Raw genomic sequence first — 15837 nt, 5'->3', positions numbered from 1 at the left:
GTAGCAGTAGCAGCAGCAGCAGCAGCAGCAGCAGCAGCAGCAGCAGCAGCAGCAGCAGCAGCAGCAGCTTAGATCAGCAGCATGGGTGGCTAGGCCTTGAGGGACTTTGGGGCAGAGAGGTAGAGCAAAGCCATCCCTCCCTATAAGAATATAGTCTTCCCAAGAAGACCTCTAACAGGCATAGCTGAAGATGACTTTGTGCTTCTGCTCCTCACACTCATAGCTCCAGAGCTGTGGGATTATAGACTCATACCACTAGGCCAAGTTTCCTCTGGGAAACAAACAAACAAACAAATCAGTCTTGAAATATACTCCCTCTCTGATCTTGGAATGATATGTGCCTTTAGCACTCCTACTTCTGGGACAGCCTCTTTTCCAGAGACCTCATTGGCTGATAAATCTGTGGGGTTCAGGAGGGGGGTGCATGGTTCCAATGCAGAAGTAGTGATGATGGGAGTCTTTGTGTGTGTGTGTGTGTGTGTGTGTGCGCGCGTGTGTGTGTACGTGTGTGTGTGTGTGTGTGTGTGTACGTGTGTGTGATAGACTGAGTGTAGATGTCAGAAGACAGCTTGCAGGAGTGGGTCCTCTCCTCCCACCATGTAGAGTCCAGGGGTTGAGATTAGGTTATCAGGCTTGGTAGCAGGTGCCTTTACACACTAAACCATCATGTCAGAGTTCAGGGATTCTGGTAGGTGGTGATGGTAAAAGGCATGCATATACCTGGCAGGAATCGCACTCATGGGTTTTCTGTAGATGTTGATCAGCTTGTCTAGGACCACCATAGCAGTGGTGAAGACACGATAGGAGTGCAGGAAAGTGTTGAGAAAGTCAATACTCAGGAAGCGAAGATCAGTCAGGCGCTCCAGCAGGCGATCCACGCTGGCATAGCGGATCTGAAGCACTTTGCAAGAATTCATGGTCTTGCTGAAGCGAATGTCAACATCATCACAATATAAGGAAGCATCAGACCTGTAAAGAGGAGAGCAAGGAGAGGTGACATATGTGCAGATATGAACATCACAATGACATAAGGAGACACTGAGCCTGAACACTGAGGGAGGAGGAAATGGTGATGAATGTCTAAGGTGTCTCTTCACCAGGTCAGGGGTGAGGCTACCACCAGGCCATCTTGTCAACCCTGCCACAACACAGAGGCAAGAACAGCTTTTCTGGAAACTTCAGAAGGATAACACCAAGAAAGAGCTATAACTCCTTTCCCCAAGATCCTAAAATTCTTCAGTGTTGGAAAAATACAAAAAAAAACATCAAACAACTTGCTTCCAAACTCCCAAGACATGTGAGAATTGTATTCACACAAAAATCTGCACATTTCCATTTCCATTGGCAATGTCCATAATAGAGGAAAGTGGAAAGAACTCACAAATGTCTATCAGCAGATGATGGTCAAATAAAGTATAGTGGGATGTTACTCAGTCATGAAAAGAAATGGAGTACTGACACATGCTACGGCATGGATAAGCCCTGAAGACACGCTAAGTGAAACAGGCCATACACTCTATGGCTCCATTTACAGGAGAGCCCAGAACAGACAAACCCCAATAACAGGAAGTAACCTGGTGGATGCCAGGTGTTGGGTACAGGCAATGGCACTGACTATTTATATGCATATCATCTTTTTTTTTTGGTGGGGGTGGGGAATAATGAAAGTATTTTAGAAGTAGATGCTGGTGTTAGCTGTACAACATAGTGTACTGAAACCTACTGACTTGTACTTTTAAAGTAGAGACATTTATGCCATGCAATTAAAAAAAAATAAGTAGGAACAGGTGTGATGGTATGTATCTTTCATCTCAGCACTTGGGTGGCAGAGTGAGGCAAATCTCTGTGAATTCAAGGCTGGCTTGGTTGACATATTAAGTTCTAGACCAGCCAGAGCAACATAGTGAAACCTTATCTTTTTTTTTTTTTTTTTTTTAAAGTAATACAGTGTAGGGGTTTTGAAAAGATTCAAGGGAAATTCTGAGAGAAGAGAAAATAGGAAACCAGCTTTTCTGTCTTGCTACCCTGAGGTGTGTCTGGATTTCAGAAACTGGTTTTGGGGTTTTCACAGGAGCTTGACCTGCTGTGTAGAAAGCTGGGTGACATCACCATGTCAATTTGGAATCCATGAAGGGTACAACTTTCAGAGAAGGACATGGAAGGGAAAACTTCCAGTAGAAGGGACATCTTTCTGATGTGGTGATGTGGTTCTGGCTCTAGCTCTTATCATGGTCTTGAAGTACAATATGCTACTGTTGTAATCCATGCTCTTCAGACTAAGAGCACAAAGTGACGACACAGATGGGATACCCCTGGGATGGTCAATGGAAGAACTACAAAACCTGTCTAGAAAGATATCTCCCAACCAGGATCTAGAACATACTCACTGTAAGTCCTTGGTGACAGTCTCAAATTGAGAACCACACAAGGACTTAAGCCCCTCAATATAACAAATAACTGAATTAGATTGACTCCCCCACCCCCACATATTTTCTCTCTTTCCTTTCTAGTTTTCAGCAGTGTTGCCATGTGGAGTCCAGGTTTGGGTAGAGTCTAAAATTCTTCTGTCTCAAGTGCTGGGATGACAGTTGTATGCCAGCCCTCATTTTAAAATCTCTTGGCTTAGAAAGTCATCAATGCAGTTGGCCACAGCCCTAGTGAGACTCTCTTCTGATAGCTTCCAGAAGCTAATATTGAGAAAACTGGCTTTGCAAAGCCTCTCATCATAAACTTCTAACTTGCTCGCCAACATAGATGGGCAGCTCATGGGTTTATTTTCTTCTATCTCCCTAGTGTTTGTAGCATAGGTCACTCTGCTCTTGATCTTGGCTACTCCTTGAGCATCAGGACAAGCCTTTACTTGGCAGTGGATGGGATCGGCTTTAACTCTCTCATAGGAAAAGAAGACCTCAGGGCCTGTCAGTTCACTCCGAAGTTTTACTGAAGGACTTACTGAAGTCTCTTCTTCTTGCTAAGGTGATCATTGCAAGGGTAGGACCCTGTCCCAAGCAAGACCTACCCATGGTCTTTTCTAAAATGTTCTAAAACTGGATCTACCATCACGTCTCACTCTTCCCTGGGCTGTCAGGATGTGAGGAGAGGAGTCAGTTACCCAGGTCACAGGGGTCTAAGGAACTGAAGGTGGAGCTCAGTATCTAAACTGTGAACTCAAGATTAATAGTGTCTTCTGGGCTTGATGGGAATCAACAGCCCCCGAAGCCATTCTATCATGCAGTCCTAACTGGCAGCTGAGCCAGTTAATGGCAGACTCAGTTAATGGCAATAGCTTGGGGTATAATTATAATTAAGCTTTAGCAATGACTCTGAAGTGTGTCTTGTTGTTTTGTTTGCTGGACATTGTAAATCTTTGTAATCATGTTTTGCCTTTTTTATCTTTGACAACTGAAAGTCTCAGAGTGAAAGGCAGGGTTCCCTTGATTTCCTCCCTTCCTTGTGTTGGCCTGTATTCCTTGTACACTGATGACTCTATCTTTCTACTTGTTTTTACTTGCAGATACTAGCTATCTTGGACCTTTTGTGTTTCTGATCAGATGTTACCAGCAGAGCACATAAATCAACAAATAAATATATGCTCTTATCAAAAGAATAAGCTTGAAATTTTTATCATAATGAACCCCCCCCCCCCCCAGTGCAAAAACCACCTAAGGAAACAGTCTAGAATGTCCTGACTACTGAGTAGAGACCAGGTTTACGCCTGTAATGGTTACTTTTCTCATGGCCCTGACAGAACACCGGACAGGAGTAACTTCAGAGAGGAAGGTTTTTCAGGCAGTCCACCACAGGGCAGTGGCCAGGCAGTGCCATGGGCATGATGTGGCTAGCTTACATCTTGATGAATCCAGAAGCAGGGTATGGTTATAACTCTCAAGCCCTTTTGCCCTCTAGAGATTCACTTCCTCCAACTGGGCTCAGCCTTCTAAAGCCTCCACAGCTTCCCAGAATAGTGTCAGCGGTGGGGTACTAAGTATTGGAACACATGAACTAGTTGGGGGGGTATTTTATATTTAAATCACAAATGTGGAGGACACCCCTTGATGCCAGCTCTATCCTTGTTTCCTGGACAATACCTAGTCTTCTATTCTTAGTCTCCTCATCTGTGACCTGGAAATAATGCCCTTTAGAGAACTTTCTTGAGAGTGGAATGAAGTGAACCAGTTTGAGATGCCTAGCACGGTACATGGAACACAGAGAGCTGTAAGTGGCTCTGAATTCCCTGGCTCTGCAGAAGGTGTCTCCCACTCAAGGGTACAGACAGAGCTCTGAGGATCTGAGCAAATGGACTTTCCCATCTGTACTGTACTACTTCTAAGGCGTTTTTTGGTGTGTGTTGGGGGTGGGGTTGGTGGTTCAGCTGAGTGGCAGAACACTTGCCAAACATGTGTGAAGCCTTATGTTCAACTCCCAAGTACTTTCTCTAGATACATTGGGATTTGAAATATCAATAAGTATTGATATTTTCCCCAGAGCCTCCAAGGAGCAGGAGGGTGAATGCAGGAGGTAGAGAAATGGAGCAGCAGATTAGGGTTGTGTGTGGACAAGTGACAGTTCCTTATTATCTGAATCTTGGCCCCCTGCCTTGCTTCTTCCTAGCTGCATCAGTCATCCCTGCTGCACAGACCAGAGAGGAAGTTGGATAAGTGGGCTGGACTGGCTGGTTTTGTATGCCAGCTTGACACAAGCTGGAGTTATCACAGAGAAAGGAGCCTTGCTTGAGGAAATGCCTCCATAAGATCCAGCTGTAAGGCATTTTCTCAATTAGTAATCAATGGCGAGAGTGTCCATCACTTGCCTGGTAGTTCTGGGTTCTATAAGAAATCAAGCTGAGCAAGCCAGGGGAAGCAATCCGGTAAGCAGGACCCCTCCATCAGCTCCTGCCTCCAAGCTCCTGCCCTGTCTTCCTGACTTCCTCTGGTGATGAACAGCAATGTGGAAGTGTAAGCTGAATAAACCCTTCCCCCCACCTTCCCCAACTTGCATCTTGGTCATGATGTTTTGTGCAGGAATATAAACCCTGACTAAGATATGGGCCCAACCCAAAGTTTGTAGAATAAACCACAGGGCCTACAGAAAGATTTGACATCTCAAAAGAGATCATCTCAGAAACACAGGTAAGGCCTTCATCTAAAGCAGTGTCCCTGTAGGGACAAGGAACATTTTAGAAACCTGCTGGCCAAGTCCACAGCTCCACCCCTTACCATTTTTCAGCTGATACCAATGCTCCCTAGGGCTCTCTCAGAGTGGTCACCAATGGTGTGGGGCTGATACCCTTTGGGTACAACCCTACCACTTGCAGAATAAAACCCAACAGCTTGCCAGACACAACATTGTTAACTGAATCCCACATGTCTCACCCGCCCCATCTTTCACCACATGGTGTAGATTGCTGTGTTAGTTAATAAGGTCTGACTGGGCTATTAAAAGCTCAGAGAAATGAGAAGTGAAATTAAGTATAGGAATAGCTTGTGAGACATAGCATACAGACACACAAACTACAGCATCTGTATGTTGAATGAGGGGAAAGATCCACAGACTACATGGGTACCAAATATTCATGGTGCCCTTAATATACACGAGGCACATAGGATGTTCAATATTTACAAAGTTTTGAGCAAGACATCCACTGATGAAACATACATGCAGATAATATCACAGTGACTGGTTAGGCCAACTGACATGCTCAGCTAGGGTCAAGCATGTGTGCCTTTTTCCATCTCAGAGAGGGCGAGTGTGTATGTACCGCAGACCTAAGTACTTTTTATAGTTTGGGCTGGTTCATCTAACTTTCACTCTGGCCTATGCAGCTAGGAAGATTGGCACAACATGGGGGGAGGGGAGAAGGCAGGGCAGGAGAGCACTGTGTAACTGGGACTCAGGACACTGACTATAAGCCATCCTAACATACTGTTCCATTTCTCTACTCCTAAACTTGCTTCTAACCCCAAGTTTCAAATGGACTCACCAAACACTCTGGTGAAACATCTTAATTTGGTCAGTAAGCCTGTCTGCTCCAAGGTCTAAGGGATAATTGGTCTGATCAGGTACCCGGAGACCACAGTTCACTGGGTCACAGCCTACACGGCACTCTATGCCCATAACTCTGCAAGCCCATGGGACTATTCATCATTTCTCAAACACAGCACTGTCCTGACTCTGAGCAAACACTCACACATGCCCAGGATGCCTTTCTATTTTAGCAAACTGCAACTGGCCTTAGATACTAGTTCTGTGTTCCCTTTTCAAGGAAGCCTTGCTCAGCTGTGCCAAGTGAGTTAGTCCCTATGTATCATCCTAGTGCCATATAAACTGTCTTATGGCACCCACTCTACTGTCCATAGTGGCATTTCATTGTGTATCTTTGATTCATTGAATAGCTCTTCCTATGGCCCCCATTGCCACCACCACTGTGTGGTCAGTGATGTGGAGGAGAGGAGAATGACACCTGAACACTGTCAAAGTTTAAGGGACTTGGTGCACCTGAAGCTGTCTCTGCTGACCCCTAGTGATACAGGAGAAACTTGAAGTAATAAAATTGATGTTATAAAGGATTTACTAATTAAACTTTCTTAGGAGACATTAAGTCACATAAAGTAAAATTTAGCTAACTAAGGGAGCAGTACCTCATGAAACACTCCAAAGGTAAGTGCTATACTAACCAGGCTTGCTAGAGATAGTTCAAGTTTAGCATGATGGGAAAACATCTGTCAAGGTTTGTTCACCAGGATTGCCCTCCATTCCCATGGCAAAGAAGACACCCTGTCTTAGGGTTTTATTGCTGTGAACAGGCACCATGACCAAAGCAACTCTTTGTTGTTGTTGTTGTTGTTTTTTAAAGATTTATTTATTATTATACATAAGTACACTGTAGCTGTCTTCAGACACACCCAGAAGACGGCATCAGATCTCATTACAGATAGTTGTGAGCCACCATATGGTTGCTGGGATTTGAACTCAGGACCTTTGGAAGAGCAGTCAGTGCTCTTAACTGCTGAGCCATCTCTCCATCCCAAAGCAGCTCTTATAAGGACAACATTTAATTAGGGCTAGCTTACAGGTTCAGAGGTTCAGTCCATTATTAACAGGGTGGGAGTGTGGCAGCACCCAGGAAGGCATGGTACAGGAGAAGCTGAAAGTTCTACATCTTCATCTGAAGGCTACTAGGTGAAGACTGGCTGCCAGGCAGCTGGGACAAAGGTCTTAAAACCCACACCCACAGTGACACACTTCCTCTAAGAAGGCCACACTTCCAAATAGCACCACTCCCTGGGCAAAGCATATTCAAATCACTACATTCCACTTCCTGGCCACCATTAACTTGTTCAAACACATGAGTCTACAGGGGTCATACATAAATATAGCATAATACAAAATACATTTCGTCCAATTTCAAAAGTCCCATAGTCTATAGCAGGCTCAATAATGTTAAAAGTCAAAAGTTCAAAGTTCAAAGTCTCTTCTGAGATTCATCCAATCACAAAAACAAGACAGGAAACCAGCTGGGCAAATTCCACACTCTGCAAATCCATGTCTGATGCCAAAGCAGTCTTCAGCTCTCCAACTCTTTTTTATCTTTGTTGGCTGCAACAAATTTCTTTTTCTAATTCCAACAGGGAGGATTGATTTCCCTCCCTGTTAGCATCTTTCTATCTATTCTATGGCTCTAGCATCTCCCACATTGTGGGGTCTCCAAGGCAACGTCAATGTTACGTCTTGTTCCAATGTCTGATATCTACACATGACTGGTGTCACTTCTCCAGCTCTGCCCTCTGTAGCACTCTGGGCTCTGGTTGATTCCACTACACTGTTGCTCGTGATCTGTCAAAGAAGTTTACTACAAGTTCTTGGTGATCATCCTATGGTACTGGCATCTGCAATACACTGGGGTCTTCTGCTGCAACTGGGATCCACCAATAACCTCTCATAGGCTCTCTTCATGGTATGAAGCCTCAACTTCTTTGTATGACACTTTCAGTCCTGGGCTGTCAACTGCAACTGAGGCTGCACCTGCACCAATGACCTTTCCTAGCCTCTCACAGTGCTAAGCTTCAACTGCTCTTCATGATCCCTTCATGCCTTCAAAACCAGCACCACCTGGGTGATTCTTACACATTACCAAGTCCAGGTGCAGCATGAGATACAACCTTGGCTATGTCTGGAACATAGCTCCTTTGTGCTCTCAGAAAACACTTCCCAGATTTCACCTTAATGATGTTGGTCTCTTCTTAATCACTGTTAATTTCTTAGCTCCAGCTAACCAGCATCAATTGTCCCAGTAGTCCCTTCTATTCTTGACTCTAAAGCTAGAACAATGTGGCTGAAGCTGCCAAGTTCTGTTGTTTGCTGGGGCTGGAACATAGCCCCCTTGTTCTATTACTATTCTGAACTATTACTAGTTCTTAAACTATTATCAATAGTTTTCTGGTTTCCAACTCCTTCAGTGCCTAAGAATGGCTGTCCTGGAATTTGTTCTATAGATTGACCTTGAATTCAGAGATCTGCATGGTTTTCTCTCCTGAGTGCTAGGTTTAAAGCATGCACCACCACACCTGGATTTGAGCTTTTCTTTACTTAGAACTTGCTCTACACCAGGTTCCCCTTGAACTCATCTATCTGCTTGCTTCTGTCTCCTGGGATTAAAGGTGTGTACCACCATGCTTGGACCTAAGTTTAGCTAGATGGGATTTTGTCCAAGAGCACTACTCCCTTAATCTGTTTATTTCCTTGAACATAGGATTCAGCTCCATTTCACTTCATGGTGCCCCCATATTATTGTGAACCATACATTTTATATATTTTTTTTCCTTTCTCAGCTTGCTCCTTTTCATTAAAGGGCTCTTTTCATAAGACTAAACCAGAGAACAAAATCTCTGCTGGGCTTTCTTGAGACTTCCTTAGTCAATGGAATTAATGTAAATCTCTTTACCTTAGCCTCAGAAAAGGGCAAAAAGTAGACACATTCTTCACCAAAATACCACAAAATCAGTCTCTAGGCCACCCACTGTAATTCTTTGCCACTAAAACCACTTGGGTCAGGTCTGCACAGTTCAAATTACTCTCAGTAACAAAGTCTTTCATAGTCCTACTAGAATAGCCCATTAAGCCCTGCTTAAAGCATTCCTCTGCCTTCCAAATCCAAAGTCTCCAAATCCACATTCTTCCAAACAAAAACATGGTCAAGCCTATCACAATAATATCCCAGATCCTGGTCCCGACTTCTGTCTTAGGGTTTTACTGCTGTGAACAGACACTATGACCAAGGCAAATCTTACAAGGACAATATTTAATTGGTGCTGGCTTCCAGGCAGCTAGGATGAGGGTCTTAAAGCCCACACCCACAGTGACACACTTCCTACAATAAGGCCACACCCACCTCATCAAGGCCACACCTTCAAATAGTGGCACTCCCTGGGCCAAGCATATTCAAACCACCACATACCCTCAACTTACAACTAGCCATTAGGCACATTCCCATATCAAAGACCATGTTTCTAAGAGGCAACTCAAGGGTCAGCTTAGGGTGACCACTGTCACCAAGACCTGGTACACCATAAAACATAGTTCTGCCAGGTGGGCAAGATAGCCCCAGGTAACAACTATTCAAAGGGAACAACACTAGTGTATTTGAGAAATAACTATGGCAATATCTTCTCTGTGTTAATCTCCCATCTGCCCAAATGGCCAGATTTGTAGTCTCCTGTCTCTGTTTAAATTGTTCCAAGTATAACTCTGCAATAGGGACCTAAAGAAGTTTAAGAATGATAGTGTATTTGGAATTAATAAGCCAAAGGCGTATACAGGCTGGTAAATTGTGTTGAAAGCTTGTGTATTAGCAGAACTAGTTAACATGCTATTATTAAAGAGTTTTTCCTTCATTAATTTCTAAGTGTGCAGAGTGACTTTTCACTGTGAATATATGTAAGAGCAGCACACAGTAGGCTTATCAGGTGCTTGCCTTTATCCTGGTGGCAAGTGTGAACAAAGGGAGTCTGGCATGCTTTAGATATAACAAAACAAAACAAAACAAACAAAACCCACCACCACTACTAATGACAATAACAACTCCCCCCACAAACCTCAACATGTGTAAAAGCAACATCAAAGAACCCATTCAAACAGACATCCACCCAAAACACGAAATGAACTCCATCACAAACCCCAGCATATTCCCAGTTCCAGAGACTGGTCCCATCCAAGTCTTAGTGTGTCTGAGCAGAGTGCAGACAAGTTAAAAGCACTTACTTGATCATCTGAGGCACGGTGACCTTGGAATTTTCTTCAAAGGCATTCATCATGAGCCCATTGCAGCGGATATTATCCACGCACTGGAAACAGAGAGGACCCTAGGCTCAGAACCCATTCTCCATACAGGAACCCAGACCCACCTGAAGCCCTCCACGCCTGATCACAGGGTGCTCAGGCTTCAAGGGCACTAAGAAAGGGCAAGGCCAACACAGCATCATTCAAATTTTGGAAGTCGAGTGACCTTGGGGGACTGACATTGCCTTCCTGAGTCTGTTTCCTTTTCTGTGCAGATGGGTTTAATGGCAACGCTTTACCAGGGTGTTTGTCGGGCAGATGCGTCAGACCTGTGGCCAGTCTGCTGCACCCTTTGAAGCCAGTGTCAAGGCTGAAGTTGCCCCACAGGGATCTGGGCTCTCTGGGAAGCTGCCTAGTGAGCTTCTGCAGCAGAGAGTATAGAGTCCATGTGTCCTGTGACCCACCCCGGTGCCAGTGCCCCCAAGACTGGAGGTGGTTCCTACATTTCCAGTCTATAGGTGAGGAGTGTTGTGGGAAGTGAAGGGGCTTGATGCAGGCTGGCAGCAGGGAGGATGGTGGGATGTTTATCCAGTCTCTGAAAAACTCCAAAAGTCCAATTCTGCTTTGAATAAGAAGCTTCCAAAACAGCTCTGAAAGATTCACCTTTTTCTGCCCAGTGAAGGGCTCTGTGCACTTAAGAGGTTGACTCGGGAAGACCACAAGCTTGAGACAAGCCTTGGCTGCATAGTAAGGCTGCCTTCAAACAAAAACAAAAACCAACCAAGCGCAGAAAATTAATCCTGGGGGAGGGGGAGGGAGGGGCTGCCTCCTCCTACCTCCTGGCCCTCTGCCTTGGGCTTAGCATTTCTGCTGTGAAGGGGTCCCTCCTAAATTGAAGTTGTGGGGAGCTCTATGCATATCACGGAGTCTATGGCCTTGAGGTTGTACGTTAGTAGAGGTCAGTACTAAGGGCCAACTGCCACAGTGGGTGGTCAGTGCCCCAGGCCTAGTCCCCAAGTAAAAGCCAGGCCAGTAGAGGAAGTGACGTACAGGGAAAGGTTCCTGTCACTTGCCTTTCCCAGCCTAAATTCTCCACCAACCACTCTGTGACTCTCTTTTGAGCTCATTCTACCAGCCACTCCAGTCAGAGTGCTATGGAGACTGCAGAGGACCCCTGTAAGCTGCCAGGATGGCTCTTGAAGGGAAAGGGCTGGGTGGCCCATACTCTAGCATCAACCACATTGCTAAAGATCCCTGTGGATCCTTATAGGTGAGCAGCCAGCCTTTGATAGCTGTGTCTAACTGGAGACAGGAAACAGCTGGCTCTGATCTCTCTCCATTTTCTCTAAAACATGCTGTTTGGTTTTTGTTTTTGTTTTTTGATATTTTTTTACATACAGCTCAAAAAAATAGATTGACACTATGTATAATCCCACTGTGCGTTGGTCCCTTGTGGACTCAGGAGGGGTGGGTTGCCAGAAGGCCTAGGAGCTGATATCCCTGGACCAAGCAATGTTGATCTCTGCAGCCTTTATGGACTGCCTGGGTATTCAGTTTAATTTAGAATTACGCTATATGGAAAGATCCTTGGTGTTTTACTATCAATCTTTATCTGGAAGTTTCTTCCAACTTTTGTTTTTCTTCTTCTTACTCAGTGTTGGAGATTGAACCCTGCTTTGAAGCAGGACACAGAAGGAAGAAGGCAGGGAAGCCCTTTAGCTGTAGTGGGCACCCGGCTCTTCCACTGACCTGTAGGCACAGGGCTCCTCTCCAAATCCCCAAGACACAGGGAGGAAAGTCAACCGTAGCTGTCCTTCCTGCTGTCGGCTGCTCTAACCCCCACCCAGCTCTACCGAGAGGATGGCCACAGACAGAAACTCGGACCTAGCTCTTGCCTTCGAGGGGTGTGACACTGCTCTTTAGCTTCTGTAGCCCAAGCCAGGAGCTGCTGATCTCACCTCGTATACTTCCAGTGCCCCAATACCTTGGGCTGCTGACTTTTCAGGAGAAGCCAGTGTTTCCTGATTAATGGTTAAAGAGAGTCTGGGGAACAACTCTACTGCTTGCAATAGACAAAGGCCAAAACTCCATCTTTCTCTAGCACATGGATGCTGTCTTGGACCTCTGCAGGCTGTCCTGACTAACTGAAGTAGGTGCCCACATATCTTGGGACTGTGGAGCTCTCTCTTCTGCAACATCTAACCTCCATAGATGGTAGTGCCAAGACATTGTGTGTGTGTGTGTGTGTGTGTGTATGTGTGTGTATATATATGTGTATGTGTATGTATGTGTATATGTGTGTATGTGTGTATGTGTGTGTATGTGTGTATGTATGTGTGTGTATATATGTGTGTATGTGTGTATATGTGTGTGTATGTGTGTATGTGTGTGTATGTGTGTATGTGTGTGTATATGTGTGTATGTGTGTGTATATGTGTATGTATGTGTGTATGTTTGTATATGTGTGTGTGTATGTGTGTGTATATGTGTGTATGTGTGTGTATATGTGTATGTATGTGTGTATGTTTGTATATGTGTGTGTATGTGTGTGTATATATGTGTGTATGTGTGTATATGTGTGTGTATGTGTGTGTATGTGTGTATGTGTGTGTATATGTGTGTATGTGTGTATATGTGTATGTATGTGTGTATGTGTGTGTATGTGTGTGTGTATGTGTGTGTATGTGTATGTGTGTGTATATGTGTGTATGTGTGTATATGTGTGTGTATGTGCGTATACGTGTGTGTGTGTATGCGTGTGTGTATGTATATATGTGTATGTATATGTGTGTGTATGTGTGTATATGTGTATGTATGTGTGTGTATGTGTGTATATGTGTGTGTATGTGTGTGTATGTGTGTGTATATGTGTGTATGTGTGTATATGTGTGTATGTATGTGTATGCGTGTATGTGTATATGTGTATGTATATGTGTGTGTAGGTGTGTGTATGTGTGTATATGTGTATGTATATGTGTGTGTATGTGTGTGTATGTGTGTGTATATATATGTGTGTGTATGTGTGTGTGTATACATGTGTATGTGTGTATATGTGTGTGTATGTGTGTATATGTGTATATGTGTATGTGTGTATATGTGTGTGTATATGTGTGTATGTGTGTATATATGTGTATATGTGTGTGTATATATGTATGTGTGTATGTGTGTGCATATATGTGTGTGTGTGTGTATATGCGTGTGTATGTGCATATTAGGACCCAGAGATCAGACTGGAATGCAGACACTTTTGCCATTCACAGGTCTGGGGAGCAGGGAGCAAAGTCTGGCAGTCTTAAGGATTTAAAACCACACTGCAAACGGTCCTCATTGGCTGGGTCAGCCTCCACGGACCCAAAGGGCTCTGGTCTTTTCTAGTAGAACAATGCAGCTGTGCTCTGACCATCCAGATCCCTCACCAGGCCAAATATGCTCTGGACAATGTGCTCTGAGGGACGAGTAAAGCTGCTCACCTGGATGATGTCACTGGTCCATGCTGCCTTCTCCTGCCGGGATGAGGCCACCAGGATGACGGTGAAGGGTGGGGAATCCTTTGGCTCCACCACGATCTTAAACTCCAGGTGTTCTATCTCTTGTCCTTTGCCTTTTCCAGTGACAAAATATGAAGTTAGCAGAGTGAGTGTGTGTGTCTATGAGCTGGATAAGGTTCTCTGGTCCCTGACTCAGAACAGTAGAGGCACTGGTGGGATACCAGACCACTAGCTGCTCCTTTTAGAATAGCATTTTATCATTTTGGCGAAGTGAGAGTCATCATTTCAAAGAGGAAGAAACTGAGAATCTGGCATGTGTGAGTAGTTTATAGGTACACAGATTCTTGATTCAGATTCTGAACCACTAAGTAGTATACATGCCCTCTGCCCTTACTACACCAATGGGGTCTGAGCCAGGATTTGGCTAAGTCTATTAGCAGGGATGTAGCTATGCCAGGATCAGATAGGGCCTTATAACCCATCCCTTTGCTTAACACCCGGGACAAGTACCATTGACATCTGAAACTCCTCTGGACAGGGCTGAACATTCAGCTTAGTTTACAGCTCCCTGATGTGAAAGTAAATCCCTGATATTTTATTACTGATATCCAACTCTCTTTTTCTTTGCTCTTTTCAGTGCCGGGGATCAAATCCAGGGCATGACACATGCTAGGCCCTGGAACTCTTGAGAGCTGTTTATTGGAAAGACTGAGCTCAAAAATCTCCACTCTAGGGGCACACAATTGTAAGAGCCACTGGTCTAGGTTGTTCTCTTGATTTTCTCTTGTATCTGGGTCAGGGGCCATCATATTTGAACATTTGCTTTTCCTGAGCTCCAGCCTTGTTGAATGAGTGTGCGTGCACATGCCTTCATGAATCCATGTGAGTGTTCAAACAAAATAGCAGCTTGGACACTGACCTTCGTCATCCGGGTTTTCTGGTTCATCCAGTAAGGTGCAGTCGATTAGGGATATGACTCCATTCTGAAAAAGAGCAGCAGGCACCACTTTAGACCAGGAGTCCACAGAAGATCAGGCTTGGAAGGGCCTCAGCACCAACTAGCCACATGCCCACGGACATCGCGTATATCGCCTATGCTGAGTGAGCATTTCGCTTTGCAAAGCAAAGGACGTTAGCTTCCTTTACAAAGCCCACTGAGGTGGGTGCAATGAGATTTTCTCAGGTAGACTACCCCTAAAGAAGGCTGAGGTCAAGCTGTGGACAGAATCTGTCCGGTTGGGCTTCCTCTCACCCCATCAGCATCTCTGAGAATTACTTCATAGCCCCAAATCTATAAAAAATTGAAATCCTCCATTCTTGGTCAATTCCTTCATGTTATCAATGGTGAAACAGGCCAGGTTTATGGATCCATTATACGTATTGCTAACTCAATTTTATAGAGATTAGGAAATGAAGTCAGAGAGGTTAAGTCTTTGTTCAAGTCACCCTGTCAGCTGTTGGTGAGGTCCTGAGACAAAGCCTCAGGGGCCTCATCCCAGGCCCAGGTCAACAACTCATTTACTATTATCAGGAAGAACTTGCTGGGCCTCTCACTTTGACACAGTAGTGAGAATAGACTCTGGTGGCCGTCCTCCTATCCACAGAGGCTTTGACATGTCCCCCCCCCACAACCCCCCAAAAGTAGAAGAATAATTCTTTTCCTCTTAGGTGTGGGCCAGGCCTTGTGACCAGCAATGAATGAAGAGAACCAAATGGCAGCTAAGGTGTGCAGTTCTGGGCACTGCAGCCTCATGCCTGCTCTCTCCTTCTCTCTGGGATCACCTGTCCCAGGAGAAGTGGGTGCCATGCTGTGGGGAGAGGTGAGGAGTTGAGGCCTCCAGCCAGCAGTTCTGTGAATGAACCACCTTGGTTGGGTAAGCTTTTGGAGCACGGTGACCTGGCAAACGTTGCTATTGCAAACTAGAACCCTGAGCCAAGACCTCTTGTGAGCCGCTTCTGACTTCCTGACCCACAACTGGGAGACAGTGTTTATTTTCCAAGGACTGATGTTAATGTAGACCTAGCTATGTGACTGATCTATACATGAGATACTGGGCAGGCTGCCCACTTTTTT

At 44.9% G+C, this 15837-nt stretch overlaps 1 protein-coding gene across 4 annotated transcripts in view; it reads right to left on the bottom strand.

Annotated features, from left to right (window-relative positions):
* The window catches only part of Rasgrf1 (Ras protein specific guanine nucleotide releasing factor 1), a 119237-nt gene that overhangs the window by 34586 nt on the left and 68814 nt on the right, over positions 1 to 15837 (bottom strand). For all 4 annotated transcript variants that reach the window (XR_004111462.1, XR_004111463.1, XR_004111464.1 and 1 more), the window contains 4 exons: positions 14683 to 14746; positions 13746 to 13876; positions 10258 to 10340; positions 721 to 969 (listed from right to left, as the gene is read on the bottom strand). Coding sequence is in view for 1 of the 4 variants with exons in the window: in XM_031343930.1 (XP_031199790.1) it covers positions 721 to 969; positions 10258 to 10340; positions 13746 to 13876; positions 14683 to 14746 (527 nt within the window). In the remaining 3 variants the exon portion in view is untranslated. The remainder of the gene's footprint in view (positions 1 to 720; positions 970 to 10257; positions 10341 to 13745; positions 13877 to 14682; positions 14747 to 15837) is intronic.

This window comes from Mastomys coucha, unplaced genomic scaffold (assembly GCF_008632895.1).
Source record: "Mastomys coucha isolate ucsf_1 unplaced genomic scaffold, UCSF_Mcou_1 pScaffold23, whole genome shotgun sequence".
NCBI lineage: Eukaryota > Metazoa > Chordata > Mammalia > Rodentia > Muridae > Mastomys > Mastomys coucha.
Note: the sequence above shows the minus strand (reverse complement) of the source record. Positions and strands in the feature narration are given on the sequence as shown.